The 12820-nt window shown below is 48.3% G+C and overlaps 1 protein-coding gene across 2 annotated transcripts in view; it reads right to left on the bottom strand.

Moving 5' to 3' along the window:
- LOC143291778 (protein turtle homolog A-like) overlaps positions 1–12820 on the bottom strand; it is an 841736-nt gene that overhangs the window by 288291 nt on the left and 540625 nt on the right. For both annotated transcript variants that reach the window (XM_076601928.1, XM_076601929.1), the window contains exon 2: positions 12165–12340. In XM_076601928.1, the coding sequence (XP_076458043.1) occupies positions 12165–12340 (176 nt within the window). The remainder of the gene's footprint in view (positions 1–12164; positions 12341–12820) is intronic.

The following is a 12820-nucleotide window of genomic DNA, read 5'->3' as shown; positions in this document are numbered from 1 at the left end:
TGTACAGTGTTACTACTACTGTTTGTGTTCTGATCAATAGTGTTGACACTGCTGTACAGTGTTACTACTACTGTTTGTGTTCTGATCAATAGTGTTGACACTGCTGTACAGTGTTACTACTACTGTTTGTTCTGATCAATAGTGTTGACACTGCTGTACAGTGTTACTACTACTGTTTGTGTCTGATCAATAGTGTTGACACTGCTGTACAGTGTTACTACTACTGTTTGTGTACTGATCAATAGTGTTGACACTCTGTACAGTGTTACTACTACTGTTTGTGTACTGATCAATAGTGTTGACACTGCTGTACAGTGTTACTACTACTGTTTGTGTACTGATCAATAGTGTTGACACTGCTGTACAGTGTTACTACTACTGTTTGTGTTCTGATCAATAGTGTTGTGACATTGCTGTACAGTGTTACTACTACTGTTTGTGTACTGATCAATAGTGTTGACACTGCTGTACAGTGTTACTACTACTGTTTGTGTACTGATCAATAGTGTTGACACTGCTGTACAGTGTTACTACTACTGTTTGTGTACTGATCAATAGTGTTGACACTGCTGTACAGTGTTACTACTACTGTTTGTGTACTGATCAATAGTGTTGACACTGCTGTACAGTGTTACTACTACTGTTTGTGTACTGATCAATAGTGTTGACACTGCTGTACAGTGTTACTACTACTGTTTGTGTTCTGATCAATAGTGTTGACACTGCTGTACAGTGTTACTACTACTGTTTGTTCTGATCAATAGTGTTGACACTGCTGTACAGTGTTACTACTACTGTTTGTGTACTGATCAATAGTGTTGACACTGCTGTACAGTGTTACTACTACTGTTTGTGTTCTGATCAATAGTGTTGACACTGCTGTACAGTGTTACTACTACTGTTTGTGTTCTGATCAATAGTGTTGACACTGCTGTACAGTGTTACTACTACTGTTTGTGTACTGATCAATAGTGTTGACACTGCTGTACAGTGTTACTACTACTGTTTGTGTACTGATCAATAGTGTTGACACTGCTGTACAGTGTTACTACTACTGTTTGTGTACTGATCAATAGTGTTGACACTGCTGTACAGTGTTACTACTACTGTTTGTGTACTGATCAATAGTGTTGACACTGCTGTACAGTGTTACTACTACTGTTTGTGTACTGATCAATAGTGTTGACACTATGTACAGTGTTACTACTACTGTTTGTGTACTGATCAATAGTGTTGACACTGCTGTACAGTGTTACTACTACTGTTTGTGTACTGATCAATAGTGTTGACACTGCTGTACAGTGTTACTACTACTGTTTGTGTTCTGATCAATAGTGTTGACACTGCTGTACAGTGTTACTACTACTGTTTGTGTATTGATCAATAGTGTTGACACTATTCTACAGTGTTACTACTACTGTTTGTGTTCTGATCAATAGTGTTGACACTGCTGTACAGTGTTACTACTACTGTTTGTGTACTGATCAATAGTGTTGACACTGCTGTACAGTGTTACTACTACTGTTTGTGTACTGATCAATAGTGTTGACACTGCTGTACAGTGTTACTACTACTGTTTGTGTACTGATCAATAGTGTTGACACTGCTGTACAGTGTTACTACTACTGTTTGTGTACTGATCAATAGTGTTGACACTGCTGTACAGTGTTACTACTACTGTTTGTGTACTGATCAATAGTGTTGACACTGCTGTACAGTGTTACTACTACTGTTTGTGTACTGATCAATAGTGTTGACACTGCTGTACAGTGTTACTACTACTGTTTGTGTACTGATCAATAGTGTTGACACTATTCTACAGTGTTACTACTACTGTTTGTGTACTGATCAATAGTGTTGACACTGCTGTACAGTGTTACTACTACTGTTTGTTCTGATCAATAGTGTTGACACTTCTGTACAGTGTTACTACTACTGTTTGTGTACTGATCAATAGTGTTGACACTGCTGTACAGTGTTACTACTACTGTTTGTGTACTGATCAATAGTGTTGACACTGCTGTACAGTGTTACTACTCCTGCTGTATCTGTTGTTTTCAATCGTGGCATTGGCACTGACCATATTTGAAGCAACGTCAGTTTATTTCTGCATACTGTTTCTGTCATTGTTGCCAACACGTGTGGATGTGAAGCTAAGGGAGTTAACTCGTGTGGATGTGAAGCTAAGGGAGTTAACTCGTGTGGATGTGAAGCTAGGGAGTTAACTCGTGTGGATGTGAAGCTGACAGTTGGACTCGTGTGGATGTGAAGCTAAGGGAGTTACCTCGTGTGGATGTGAAACTGACAGAGTTGACTCGTGTGGATGTGAAGCTGACAGTTAACTCGTGTGGATGTGAAGCTAACAGAGTTAACTCGTGTGGATGTGAAGCAAAGGGAGTTAACTCGTGTGGATGTGAAGCTAAGGGAGTTAACTCGTGTGGATGTGAAGCTGACAGAGTTAACTCGTGTGGATGTGAAGCTGACAGAGTTGACTCGTGTGGATGTGAAGCTAAGGGAGTTAACTCGTGTGGATGTGAAGCTGACAGAGTTGACTCGTGTGGATGTGAAGCTAAGGGAGTTACCTCGTGTGGATGTGAAGCTGACAGTTGACTCGTGTGGATGTGAAGCTAACAGAGTTGACTCGTGTGGATGTGAAGCTGACAGTTAACTCGTGTGGATGTGAAGCTAACAGAGTTAACTCGTGTGGATGTGAAGCAAAGGGAGTTAACTCGTGTGGATGTGAAGCTAAGGGAGTTAACTCGTGTGGATGTGAAGCTGACAGAGTTAACTCGTGTGGATGTGAAGCTGACAGAGTTGACTCGTGTGGATGTGAAGCTAAGGGAGTTAACTCGTGTGGATGTGAAGCTGACAGAGTTGACTCGTGTGGATGTGAAGCTAAGGGAGTTAACTCGTGTGGATGTGAAGCTGACAGAGTTGACTCGTGTGGATGTGAAGCTAAGGGAGTTACCTCGTGTGGATGTGAAGCTGACAGAGTTGACTCGTGTGGATGTGAAGCTGACAGAGTTGACTCGTGTGGATGTGAAGCTGACAGAGTTGACTCGTGTGGATGTGAAGCTGACAGAGTTGACTCGTGTGGATGTGAAGCTGACAGAGTTGACTCGTGTGGATGTGAAGCTAAGGGAGTTAACTCGTGTGGATGTGAAGCTAAGGGAGTTACCTCGTGTGGATGTGAAGCTGACAGAGTTGACTCTCGTGTGGATGTGAAGCTGACAGAGTTACCTCGTGTGGATGTGAAGCTGACAGAGTTGACTCGTGTGGATGTGAAGCTAAGGGAGTTAACTCGTGTGGATGTGAAGCTGAGGGAGTTAACTCTTGTGGATGTGAAGCTAAGGGAGTTAACTCGTGTGGATGTGAAGCTAAGGGAGTTACCTCGTGTGGATGTGAAGCTGACAGAGTTGACTCGTGTGGATGTGAAGCTAAGGGAGTTGACTCGTGTGGATGTGAAGCTGACAGAGTTAACTCGTGTGGATGTGAAGCTGACAGAGTTGACTCGTGTGGATGTGAAGCTAAGGGAGTTAACTCGTGTGGATGTGGAGCAAAGGGAATTAACAGACTGGGGAAGGGGGAGGGGGAGAGAGAATGAAGAGACCATGGCGATTTTTTTTTTTTTTTTTTTGCCAGAAGCTAGAAATCATCATCACTACCACCACCAACAGCCACAACATCACCATCATCGTCGTCGTCGTTGTCATCGTCATTACCTAGCAAACGAACATGTTCACTGCAATACAATTACATTCAACCCCCCACCCCCACCCCCCTCCACTCGCCTGTCCTTCATTTGAACGTCACTCACATCAGTTCTGGCTGTGGTGCAGGAAATCATATCACGGAAACATAGTCATAAATAATGATATAAATAATGATTAGCTGCACTATTGTATTTCAGAGGAAAAGGCGAATGCAGATAATATCTTCTTTGAAAACTGCACTTTTGTATTTCTCCATTTACAGCCGAACTGATTGCACGTGTGGGGAGAGAGAAAAAAAATGTTGTAATCTGATGGTTCCGGTAAAATGGTGACATCTGATGGTTTGGGTAAAAAGGTGAAATCTGATGGTTTGGGTAAAAAGGTGAAATCTGATGGTTTCGGTGTGCCTGCAACGGTCTTTGATCCCAAGTCCCTGCAGAACTGTCGGCACGGCGCATTGTGGAGGGGTATCACACACAGGTCATGCTTGAACGGATAAACAGGTGTTATCAATCCATCTCTCTCTCTCTCTCTCTCTCTCTCTCTCTGTCTCTCTCTCACCCACTCTCATCTGCCTGCATACAGAATATAACCTGTGGACGACTTTATTATCAGATTTTGTTTTGTTTTGTTTCGCTGCCTAGAGGGCTGGCTGAAAAAAAAGGTAGTTATGCTTATCCCACTAGCTTCATCCCACTAGCCTCATCCCACTAGCCTCTTGAAATAAACTTCCTTTCGGTTCCTTTCGTTTCTCTCTCACGCACTTCTAGTTTCAATGCATTTTGTGAGAAAATGTCTGTCTCAAAACACTGACCGGCACTTGCGATTTATTTTAACTGGATTTATATTGCTACATCCGCTGTGGTTGTGTTTGTGGTGCTGCGCTGTTATGGGCATTGTGCTGCGCTGTTATGGGCATTGTGCTGTGCTGTTATGGGCATTGTGCTGCGCTGTTATGGGCATTGTGCTGCGCTGTTATGGGCATTGTGCTGCGCTGTTATGGGCATTGTGCTGCGCTGTTATGGGCATTGTGCTGATTTATATTGCTACATCCGCTGTGGTTGTGTTTGTGGTGCTGCGCTGTTATGGGCATTGTGCTGCGCTGTTATGGGCATTGTGCTGCGCTGTTATGGGCATTGTGCTGCGCTGTTATGGGCATTGTGCTGCGCTGTTATGGGCATTGTGCTGTGCTGTTATGGGCATTGTGCTGCGCTGTTATGGGCATTGTGCTGCGCTGTTATGGGCATTGTGCTGTGCTGTTATGGGCATTGTGCTGCGCTGTTATGGGCATTGTGCTGTGCGAGGAGTCAGCTGGGAATAAGTCTTTTGAAAATAATGTCCTACTTTCTTTTGTTTCCGAGTGGAGTTTGTACCGAAGAAATATTACACAGAGCGATGTTCATTTTGATTTCTCTCGGGTGATAAACAGACTCCAACTTAGACGAACATAGATAAGAGAGAGAGAGAGAGAGAGAGAGAGAGAGAGAGGGATGGGGAGGGGAGGACGCAGGGGAAGAATCCTGAAACATTGTTTTCAGACCGAAAGGCCGCGGGGTGTGCACATGAGGAAGGTGAATTACCTGCACTGGTATTGTCTCCAGAAATGATTACAACACGGCTGTGTGTATGCGTTTCCCTGTGTGTGTATGTGTTTCCCTGTGTGTGTATGCGTTTCCCTGTGTGTGTATGTGTTTCCCTGTGTGTGTGTGTTTCCCTGTGTGTGTATGTGTTTCCCTGTGTGTGTATGTGTTTCCCTGTGTGTGTGTATGTGTTTCCCTGTGTGTGTATGTTTCCCTGTGTGTGTATGTGTTTCCCTGTGTGTGTATGTTTCCCTGTGTGTGTATGTGTTTCCCTGTGTGTGTTTCCCTGTGTGTGTATGTTTCCCTGTGTGTATGTGTTTCCCTGTGTGTGTTTCCCTGTGTGTGTATGTTTCCCTGTGTGTGTATGTTTCCCTGTGTGTGTATGTGTTTCCCTGTGTGTGTATGTTTCCCTGTGTGTGTGTGTGTTTCCCTGTATGTGTTTCCCTGTGTGTGTGTATGTGTTTCCCTGTGTGTGTATGTTTCCCTGTGTGTGTATGTGTTTCCCTGTGTGTGTTTCCCTGTGTGTGTATGTTTCCCTGTGTGTGTATGTGTTTCCCTGTGTGTGTATGTGTTTCCCTGTGTGTGTATGTGTTTCCCTGTGTGTGTATGTGTTTCCCTGTGTGTGTTTCCCTGTGTGTGTATGTGTTTCCCTGTGTGTGTTTCCCTGTGTGTGTATGTGTTTCCCTGTGTGTGTGTCCCTGTGTGTCCCTGTGTGTGTATGTGTTTCCCTGTGTGTGTTTCCCTGTGTGTGTATGTGTTTCCCTGTGTGTGTATGTGTTTCCCTGTGTGTGTTTCCCTGTGTGTGTATGTGTTTCCCTGTGTGTGTTTCCCTGTGTGTGTATGTGTTTCCCTGTGTGTGTATGTGTTTCCCTGTGTGTGTATGTGTTTCCCTGTGTGTGTATGTGTTTCCCTGTGTGTGTATGTGTTTCCCTGTGTGTGTATGTTTCCCTGTGTGTGTGTGTTTCCCTGTGTGTGTATGTTTCCCTGTGTGTGTATGTTTCCCTGTGTGTATGCGCTGTCACAGCGCCCCCTACATGCATACCTCCACCTCCCCTGTGTGGGTCACCTCCCCTGTGTGGATCACCTCCCCTGTGTGGGTCACCTCCCCTGTGTGGGTCAGGTCACCTCCCCTGTGTGGGTCAGGTCACCTCCCCTGTGTGGGTCACCTCCCCTGTGGGGGTCAGGTCACCTCCCCTGTGGGGGTCAGGTCACCTCCCCTGTGTGGGTCACCTCCCCTGTGGGGGTCAGGTCACCTCCCCTGTGGGGGTCAGGTCACCTCCCCTGTGTGGGTCACCTCCCCTGTGTGGGTCAGGTCACCTCCCCTGTGTGGGTCACCTCCCCTGTGTGGGTCAGGTCACCTCCCCTGTGTGGGTCAGAGCTATTCAGAGCCAATGACACTCCTGTTTAACCCTTTTACTCTCACCTCACTGACTGTCTACATCAGACCTGTGATAATCTCGATTTACCCCCCTCCCCCTTTCCCTTTTTTAAACACCACTGTCTACTGTGCCAAATCAGTGTCTTTTAACCCTATCAATTCTCAGGTGGGTGACTGGCTTTGTCTGTTGGCTTTGTCCCAAGTAATCCCGTTTAACCCCTTTGTTCTCACACCACTGACTGGCTGTTTTCCCCGAGACTAGACCATTGGAATCTCCGTTTAACCCTTTCGTTCCCACATTAGCGGGGTCGCTTCATCTTGTGACACACGTCATAATTACCACAGCTGTCATCATCAAAGACACGACCGGTCACGGACACCCCTCCCCCTCACACACACACACACACACACTGACCAGATGGAGGGGGTGAGGCAGATGACGCCCCTGGCTGTCATCCAATCACATTTGGCCAGGCATGGCCGTCAGTTCAGCGCCGGGGCCACATTACCACGCGGTCCTCACACAGACCTCATCAGTTCCGCACGCCCAGCCTTCCTGGCACCAAGTCTAGCACCCCCCACCCCCACCCCCTCATTCCTCTCCAGCCAGTCAGCAGCCCGCAGGCTGTCTCTCGGCCAATCAGGACAAGGCAGCCTTCAATCTAGCCAATCAGCTTTCCACACGTGGTTAGACGAATTCAGATTAAGGCTGAGGGGAGCGGGGCTGTTTTCGGGGAATGAAATTAGGCCGATTAAGCGGGAGATGAAATTAGTGAGATTACCGCGACGCTCTTTCAGACCCGGAAGTGGATCAGGAGAGGCGGAGGGAGGGTGGGGGAGGAAGAAGGGGGGGGGGGGGGGGGGCGACAGTATGCAGGAGGGAGGGTGAAGGGGGAGAGACACAATTAGTATCGTCTGGTCGCAGCATGCCCCGAGGAGAGAGGCCGGCGTTCCTTCACTGCTCTGCATCATCATCACATCATCACATCTCAAACAGACACGTCCGTCCCTGGCAGCGAAAAAAACCACCACCCCGATTTCCATTTGAACCATTTTTCTCGTTCTTTTTATTTCCATTTACACAATGCATGCATTTTGTTGAAGAAATCAAGTTGTATGTTTTTGAGTGCACCGCAAGATACAAAACCATGGACACACTGACCACACCACTAGTGATCAAGTACACCAACCATGAAGATCTGTCGACATCAGTTAGGAAAAACCACACCTGTATACCCCAGTAACACGCCCCAGTGGCCTGACGAGAAACTGATCCTCCATGGAACTGATCTGCACGGAAACAGGACGGGGAGACGGGAAAAGCAGGGACACACACACACACACACACACACACACACACATCTCCCTCTTTCCTCTGATCTCCATATTCCACAACCTTAGAATGCCAGTGCTACACCCATGCACAGAGTCTCTGCACCACAACAAAAACAGAACGATAAGGTTTAGAAACTGGCTTCATATCCCCCGTTAAAACAAGTATCCACAATGTGCCTCATTCGCGGTGAAGGCCCAGGCAGATGAATTGCTTCACACACACCATGTAGCTCCAGCCCCTTTTTCTTAAACGAAGCTACTGGATGTTATGGTTCGCTTTTATGGCAACCTTTTCCAGTTCATTTCGTCACAGCGTCAAAAGATACAGCCAGAAAACACGTCATTATTTTACAGGAGTTTCTTTTCCTATTGCATTGAATTGCTTTGTCTCATGTTCCACTATGTTGGGTTAGGTTTCCATTCTATTAATTCTTGTCACAACATATTTGTCTGTGCGAACATTGGGTTGTTCTTTTTTTAGCGTCGCAACAGTGCACCGCACACCTTTTTTCTGATATGTTTGTATATTTTCTTCAATATAAAGATGGATTTCTCTATAGAATTTCACCAGGGACAGTCGTCTGTTGTGTCCGTTTCCTTTCAGTGTGCTACGTGCATGCTGCTTTCAGTGTGCTACGTGCATGCTGCTTTCAGTGTGCTACGTGCATGCTGCTTTCAGTGTGCTAAGTGCATGCTGCTTTAAGTGTGCTAACTGCATGCTGCTTTCAGTGTGCTAAGTGCATGCTGCTTTCAGTGTGCTACGTGCATGCTGCTTTCAGTGTGCTAAGTGCATGCTGCTTTCAGTGTGCTACGTGCATGCTGCTTTCAGTGTGCTAAGTGCATGCTGCTTTCAGTGTGCTAAGTGCATGCTGCTTTAAGTGTGCTAACTGCATGCTGCTTTAAGTGTGCTAACTGCATGCTGCATGCTGCTTTAAGTGTGCTAACTGCATGCTGCTTTAAGTGTGCTAACTGCATGCTGCATGCTGCTTTAAGTGTGCTAACTGCATGCTGCATGCTGCTTTAAGTGTGCTAACTGCATGCTGCTTTAAGTGTGCTAACTGCATACTGCTTTAAGTGTGCTAACTGCGTACTGCTTTAAGTGTGCTAACTGCATGCTGCATGCTGCTTTAAGTGTGCTAACTGCGTACTGCTTTAAGTGTGCTAGGTGCATGCTGCTTTAAGTGTGCTAAGTGCATGCTGCTTTAAGTGTGCTAACTGCATGCTGCACACGATACCTTGCACCCCCCACCCCAAAAAGGACAGGCAGAGAGAGAAACAGATGGAATTGGACACACAGCCACCAAACGAACAGACAGAGGGCTGACACAGACAGACACAGAGCCACATGACGAAGAGACAGAGGGCTGACACAGACAGACACAGAGCCACATGACGAACAGAGGGCTGACACAGACAGACACAGAGCCACATGACAAACAGACAGAGGGCTGACACAGACAGACACAGAGCCACATGACGAACAGAGGGCTGACACAGACAGACACAGAGCCACATGACGAGGAGACAGAGGGCTGACACAGACAGACACAGAGCCACATGACAGACAGACAGAGGGCTGACACAGACAGACACAGAGCCACATGACGAACAGAGGGCTGACACAGAGCCACATGACGAAAGACAGAGGGCTGACACAGACAGACACAGAGCCACATGACGAACAGAGGGCTGACACAGAGCCACATGACGAACAGACAGAGGGCTGACACAGACAGACACAGAGCCACATGACGAACAGAGGGCTGACACAGACAGACACAGAGCCACATGACGAAAGACAGAGGGCTGACACAGACAGACACAGAGCCACATGACACAGAGGGCTGATACAGACAGACACAGAGCCACATGACACAGAGGGCTGATACAGACAGACACAGAGCCACATGACGAACAGAGGGCTGACACAGACAGACACAGAGCCACATGACACAGAGGGCTGACACAGACAGGCACAGAGCTACATGACACAGAGACAGAGGGCTGACACAGACAGACACAGAGCCACATGACGAACAGAGGGCTGACACAGACAGGCACAGAGCCACATGACGAACAGAGGGCTGACACAGACAGGCACAGAGCCACATGACGAACAGAGGGCTGACACAGAGCCACATGACGAGGAGACAGAGGGCTGATACAGACACAGAGCCACATGACGAAGAGACAGAGGGCTGACACAGACAGGCACAGAGCCACATGACGAAGAGACAGAGGGCTGACACAGACAGACACAGAGCCACATGAAGAACAGAGGGCTGACACAGACAGACACAGAGCCACATGACACAGAGAAAGAGGGCTGACACAGACAGACACAGAGCCACATGACGAACAGAGGGCTGACACAGACAGGCACAGAGCCACATGACGAAAGACAGAGGGCTGACACAGACAGGCACAGAGCCACATGACGAACAGAGGGCTGACACAGACAGACACAGAGCCACATGACGAACAGAGGGCTGACACAGACAGACACAGAGCCACATGACGAGGAGACAGAGGGCTGACACAGACAGACACAGAGCCACATGACGAACAGAGGGCTGACACAGACAGACACAGAGCCACATGACGAACAGAGGGCTGACACAGACAGACACAGAGCCACATGAAGAACAGAGGGCTGACACAGACAGGCACAGAGCCACATGACGAACAGAGGGCTGACACAGACAGACACAGAGCCACATGACACAGAGACAGAGGGCTGACACAGACAGACACAGAGCCACATGACGAAGAGACAGAGGGCTGACACAGACAGACACAGAGCCACATGACGAAGAGACAGAGGGCTGACACAGACAGACACAGAGCCACATGACGAACAGAGGGCTGACACAGACAGGCACAGAGCCACATGACGAAGAGACAGAGGGCTGACACAGACAGGCACAGAGCCACATGTCGAACAGAGGGCTGACACAGAGCCACATGACGAAAGACAGAGGGCTGACACAGACAGGCACAGAGCGAGCCACATGACGAACAGAGGGCTGACACAGACAGACACAGAGCCACATGATGAACAGAGGGCTGACACAGACAGGCACAGAGCCACATGACGAACAGAGGGCTGACACAGACAGACACAGAGCCACATGACGAGGAGACAGAGGGCTGACACAGACAGACACAGAGCCACATGACGAAGAGACAGAGGGCTGACACAGACAGACACAGAGCCACATGACGAACAGAGGGCTGACACAGACAGACACAGAGCCACATGACGAACAGAGGGCTGACACAGACAGACACAGAGCCACATGACACAGAGGCAGAGGGCTGATACAGACAGGCACAGAGCCACATGACGAGGAGACAGAGGGCTGATACAGACAGGCACAGAGCCACATGACGAAGAGACAGAGGGCTGATACAGACAGACACAGAGCCACATGACGAAGAGACAGAGGGCTGACACAGACAGACACAGAGCCACATGACGAACAGAGGGCTGACAGACAGACACAGAGCCACATGACGAACGGACAGATGGCTGACACAGACAGACACAGAGCCACATGATGAACAGATGGCTGACACAGACAGACACAGAGCCACATGACGAACAGAGGGCTGACAGACAGACACAGAGCCACATGACGAACGGACAGATGGCTGACACAGACAGACACAGAGCCACATGATGAACAGATGGCTGACACAGACAGACACAGAGCCTCATGACGAACAGAGGGCTGACACAGACAGACACAGAGCCACATGACGAACAGAGGGCTGACACAGACAGACACAGAGCCACATGACGAAGAGACAGAGGGCTGACACAGACAGACACAGAGCCAGAGGACGAAGAGACAGAGGGCTGACACAGACAGGCACAGAGCCACATGACGAAGAGACAGAGGGCTGACACAGACAGGCACAGAGCCACATGACGAACAGAGGGCTGACACAGACAGACACAGAGCCACATGACGAACAGAGGGCTGACACAGACAGACACAGAGCCACATGACGAACAGAGGGCTGACACAGACAGACACAGAGCCACATGACGAACAGAGGGCTGACACAGACAGACACAGAGCCACATGACGAACAGACAGAGGGCTGACACAGACAGACACAGAGCCAGAGGACGAAGAGACAAGTCCTGACCTGGATGGGGTACTCGCCGTATCTGACGAGAATGGGTTCCTTGATGTTGTCCCTCCTCCAGTACAGCATGATCTGAGCCACAGAGAGCGGCAGGGAACAGTCCAACACCTGCTGCCCTCCCACACTGGCCACCTTGCTGCTCGTTGACCCCATCCTCGTGCACTCCACCCCGCACCCTGCACACACACACACACACACACACACAATTATGTAGTGTGTGTTCCCACTTGAGATGACGAAACGCCCCCTTGTCGTGACTGATTCTCCATCTTCACATTATTGGCCAGATGGCACTGACAACACAATACTAAAAACTCCAGAGTTTTCTGCTGCCATTAAGCAACTGGCATCCAAAACTGGGAAGGATCGGTCTTATCTCTATCTCTCTCTGAGTGAGTTCTGAGTTCTGAGTACGCGCGCGCGCGCGCACACACACACACACACACACACACACACACACACACACACACAGAGCAACAGTCAGTGGGTTGATACACATACTGTTCGACTTGCTGAAGGGTTGATTGGTTGGTTGACTAACTGATTAATAAAACTATTAATCAAATGGCTGACTGACTGTGTCATTGTCCGACAGAATTGTTGTCTTGCATCCAGTGGCACGGAGTGTACCGTGTTACATACACATCTTACATTCC

This window comes from Babylonia areolata, chromosome 17 (assembly GCF_041734735.1).
Source record: "Babylonia areolata isolate BAREFJ2019XMU chromosome 17, ASM4173473v1, whole genome shotgun sequence".
Classification (NCBI taxonomy): domain Eukaryota; kingdom Metazoa; phylum Mollusca; class Gastropoda; order Neogastropoda; family Buccinidae; genus Babylonia; species Babylonia areolata.
Note: the sequence above shows the minus strand (reverse complement) of the source record. Positions and strands in the feature narration are given on the sequence as shown.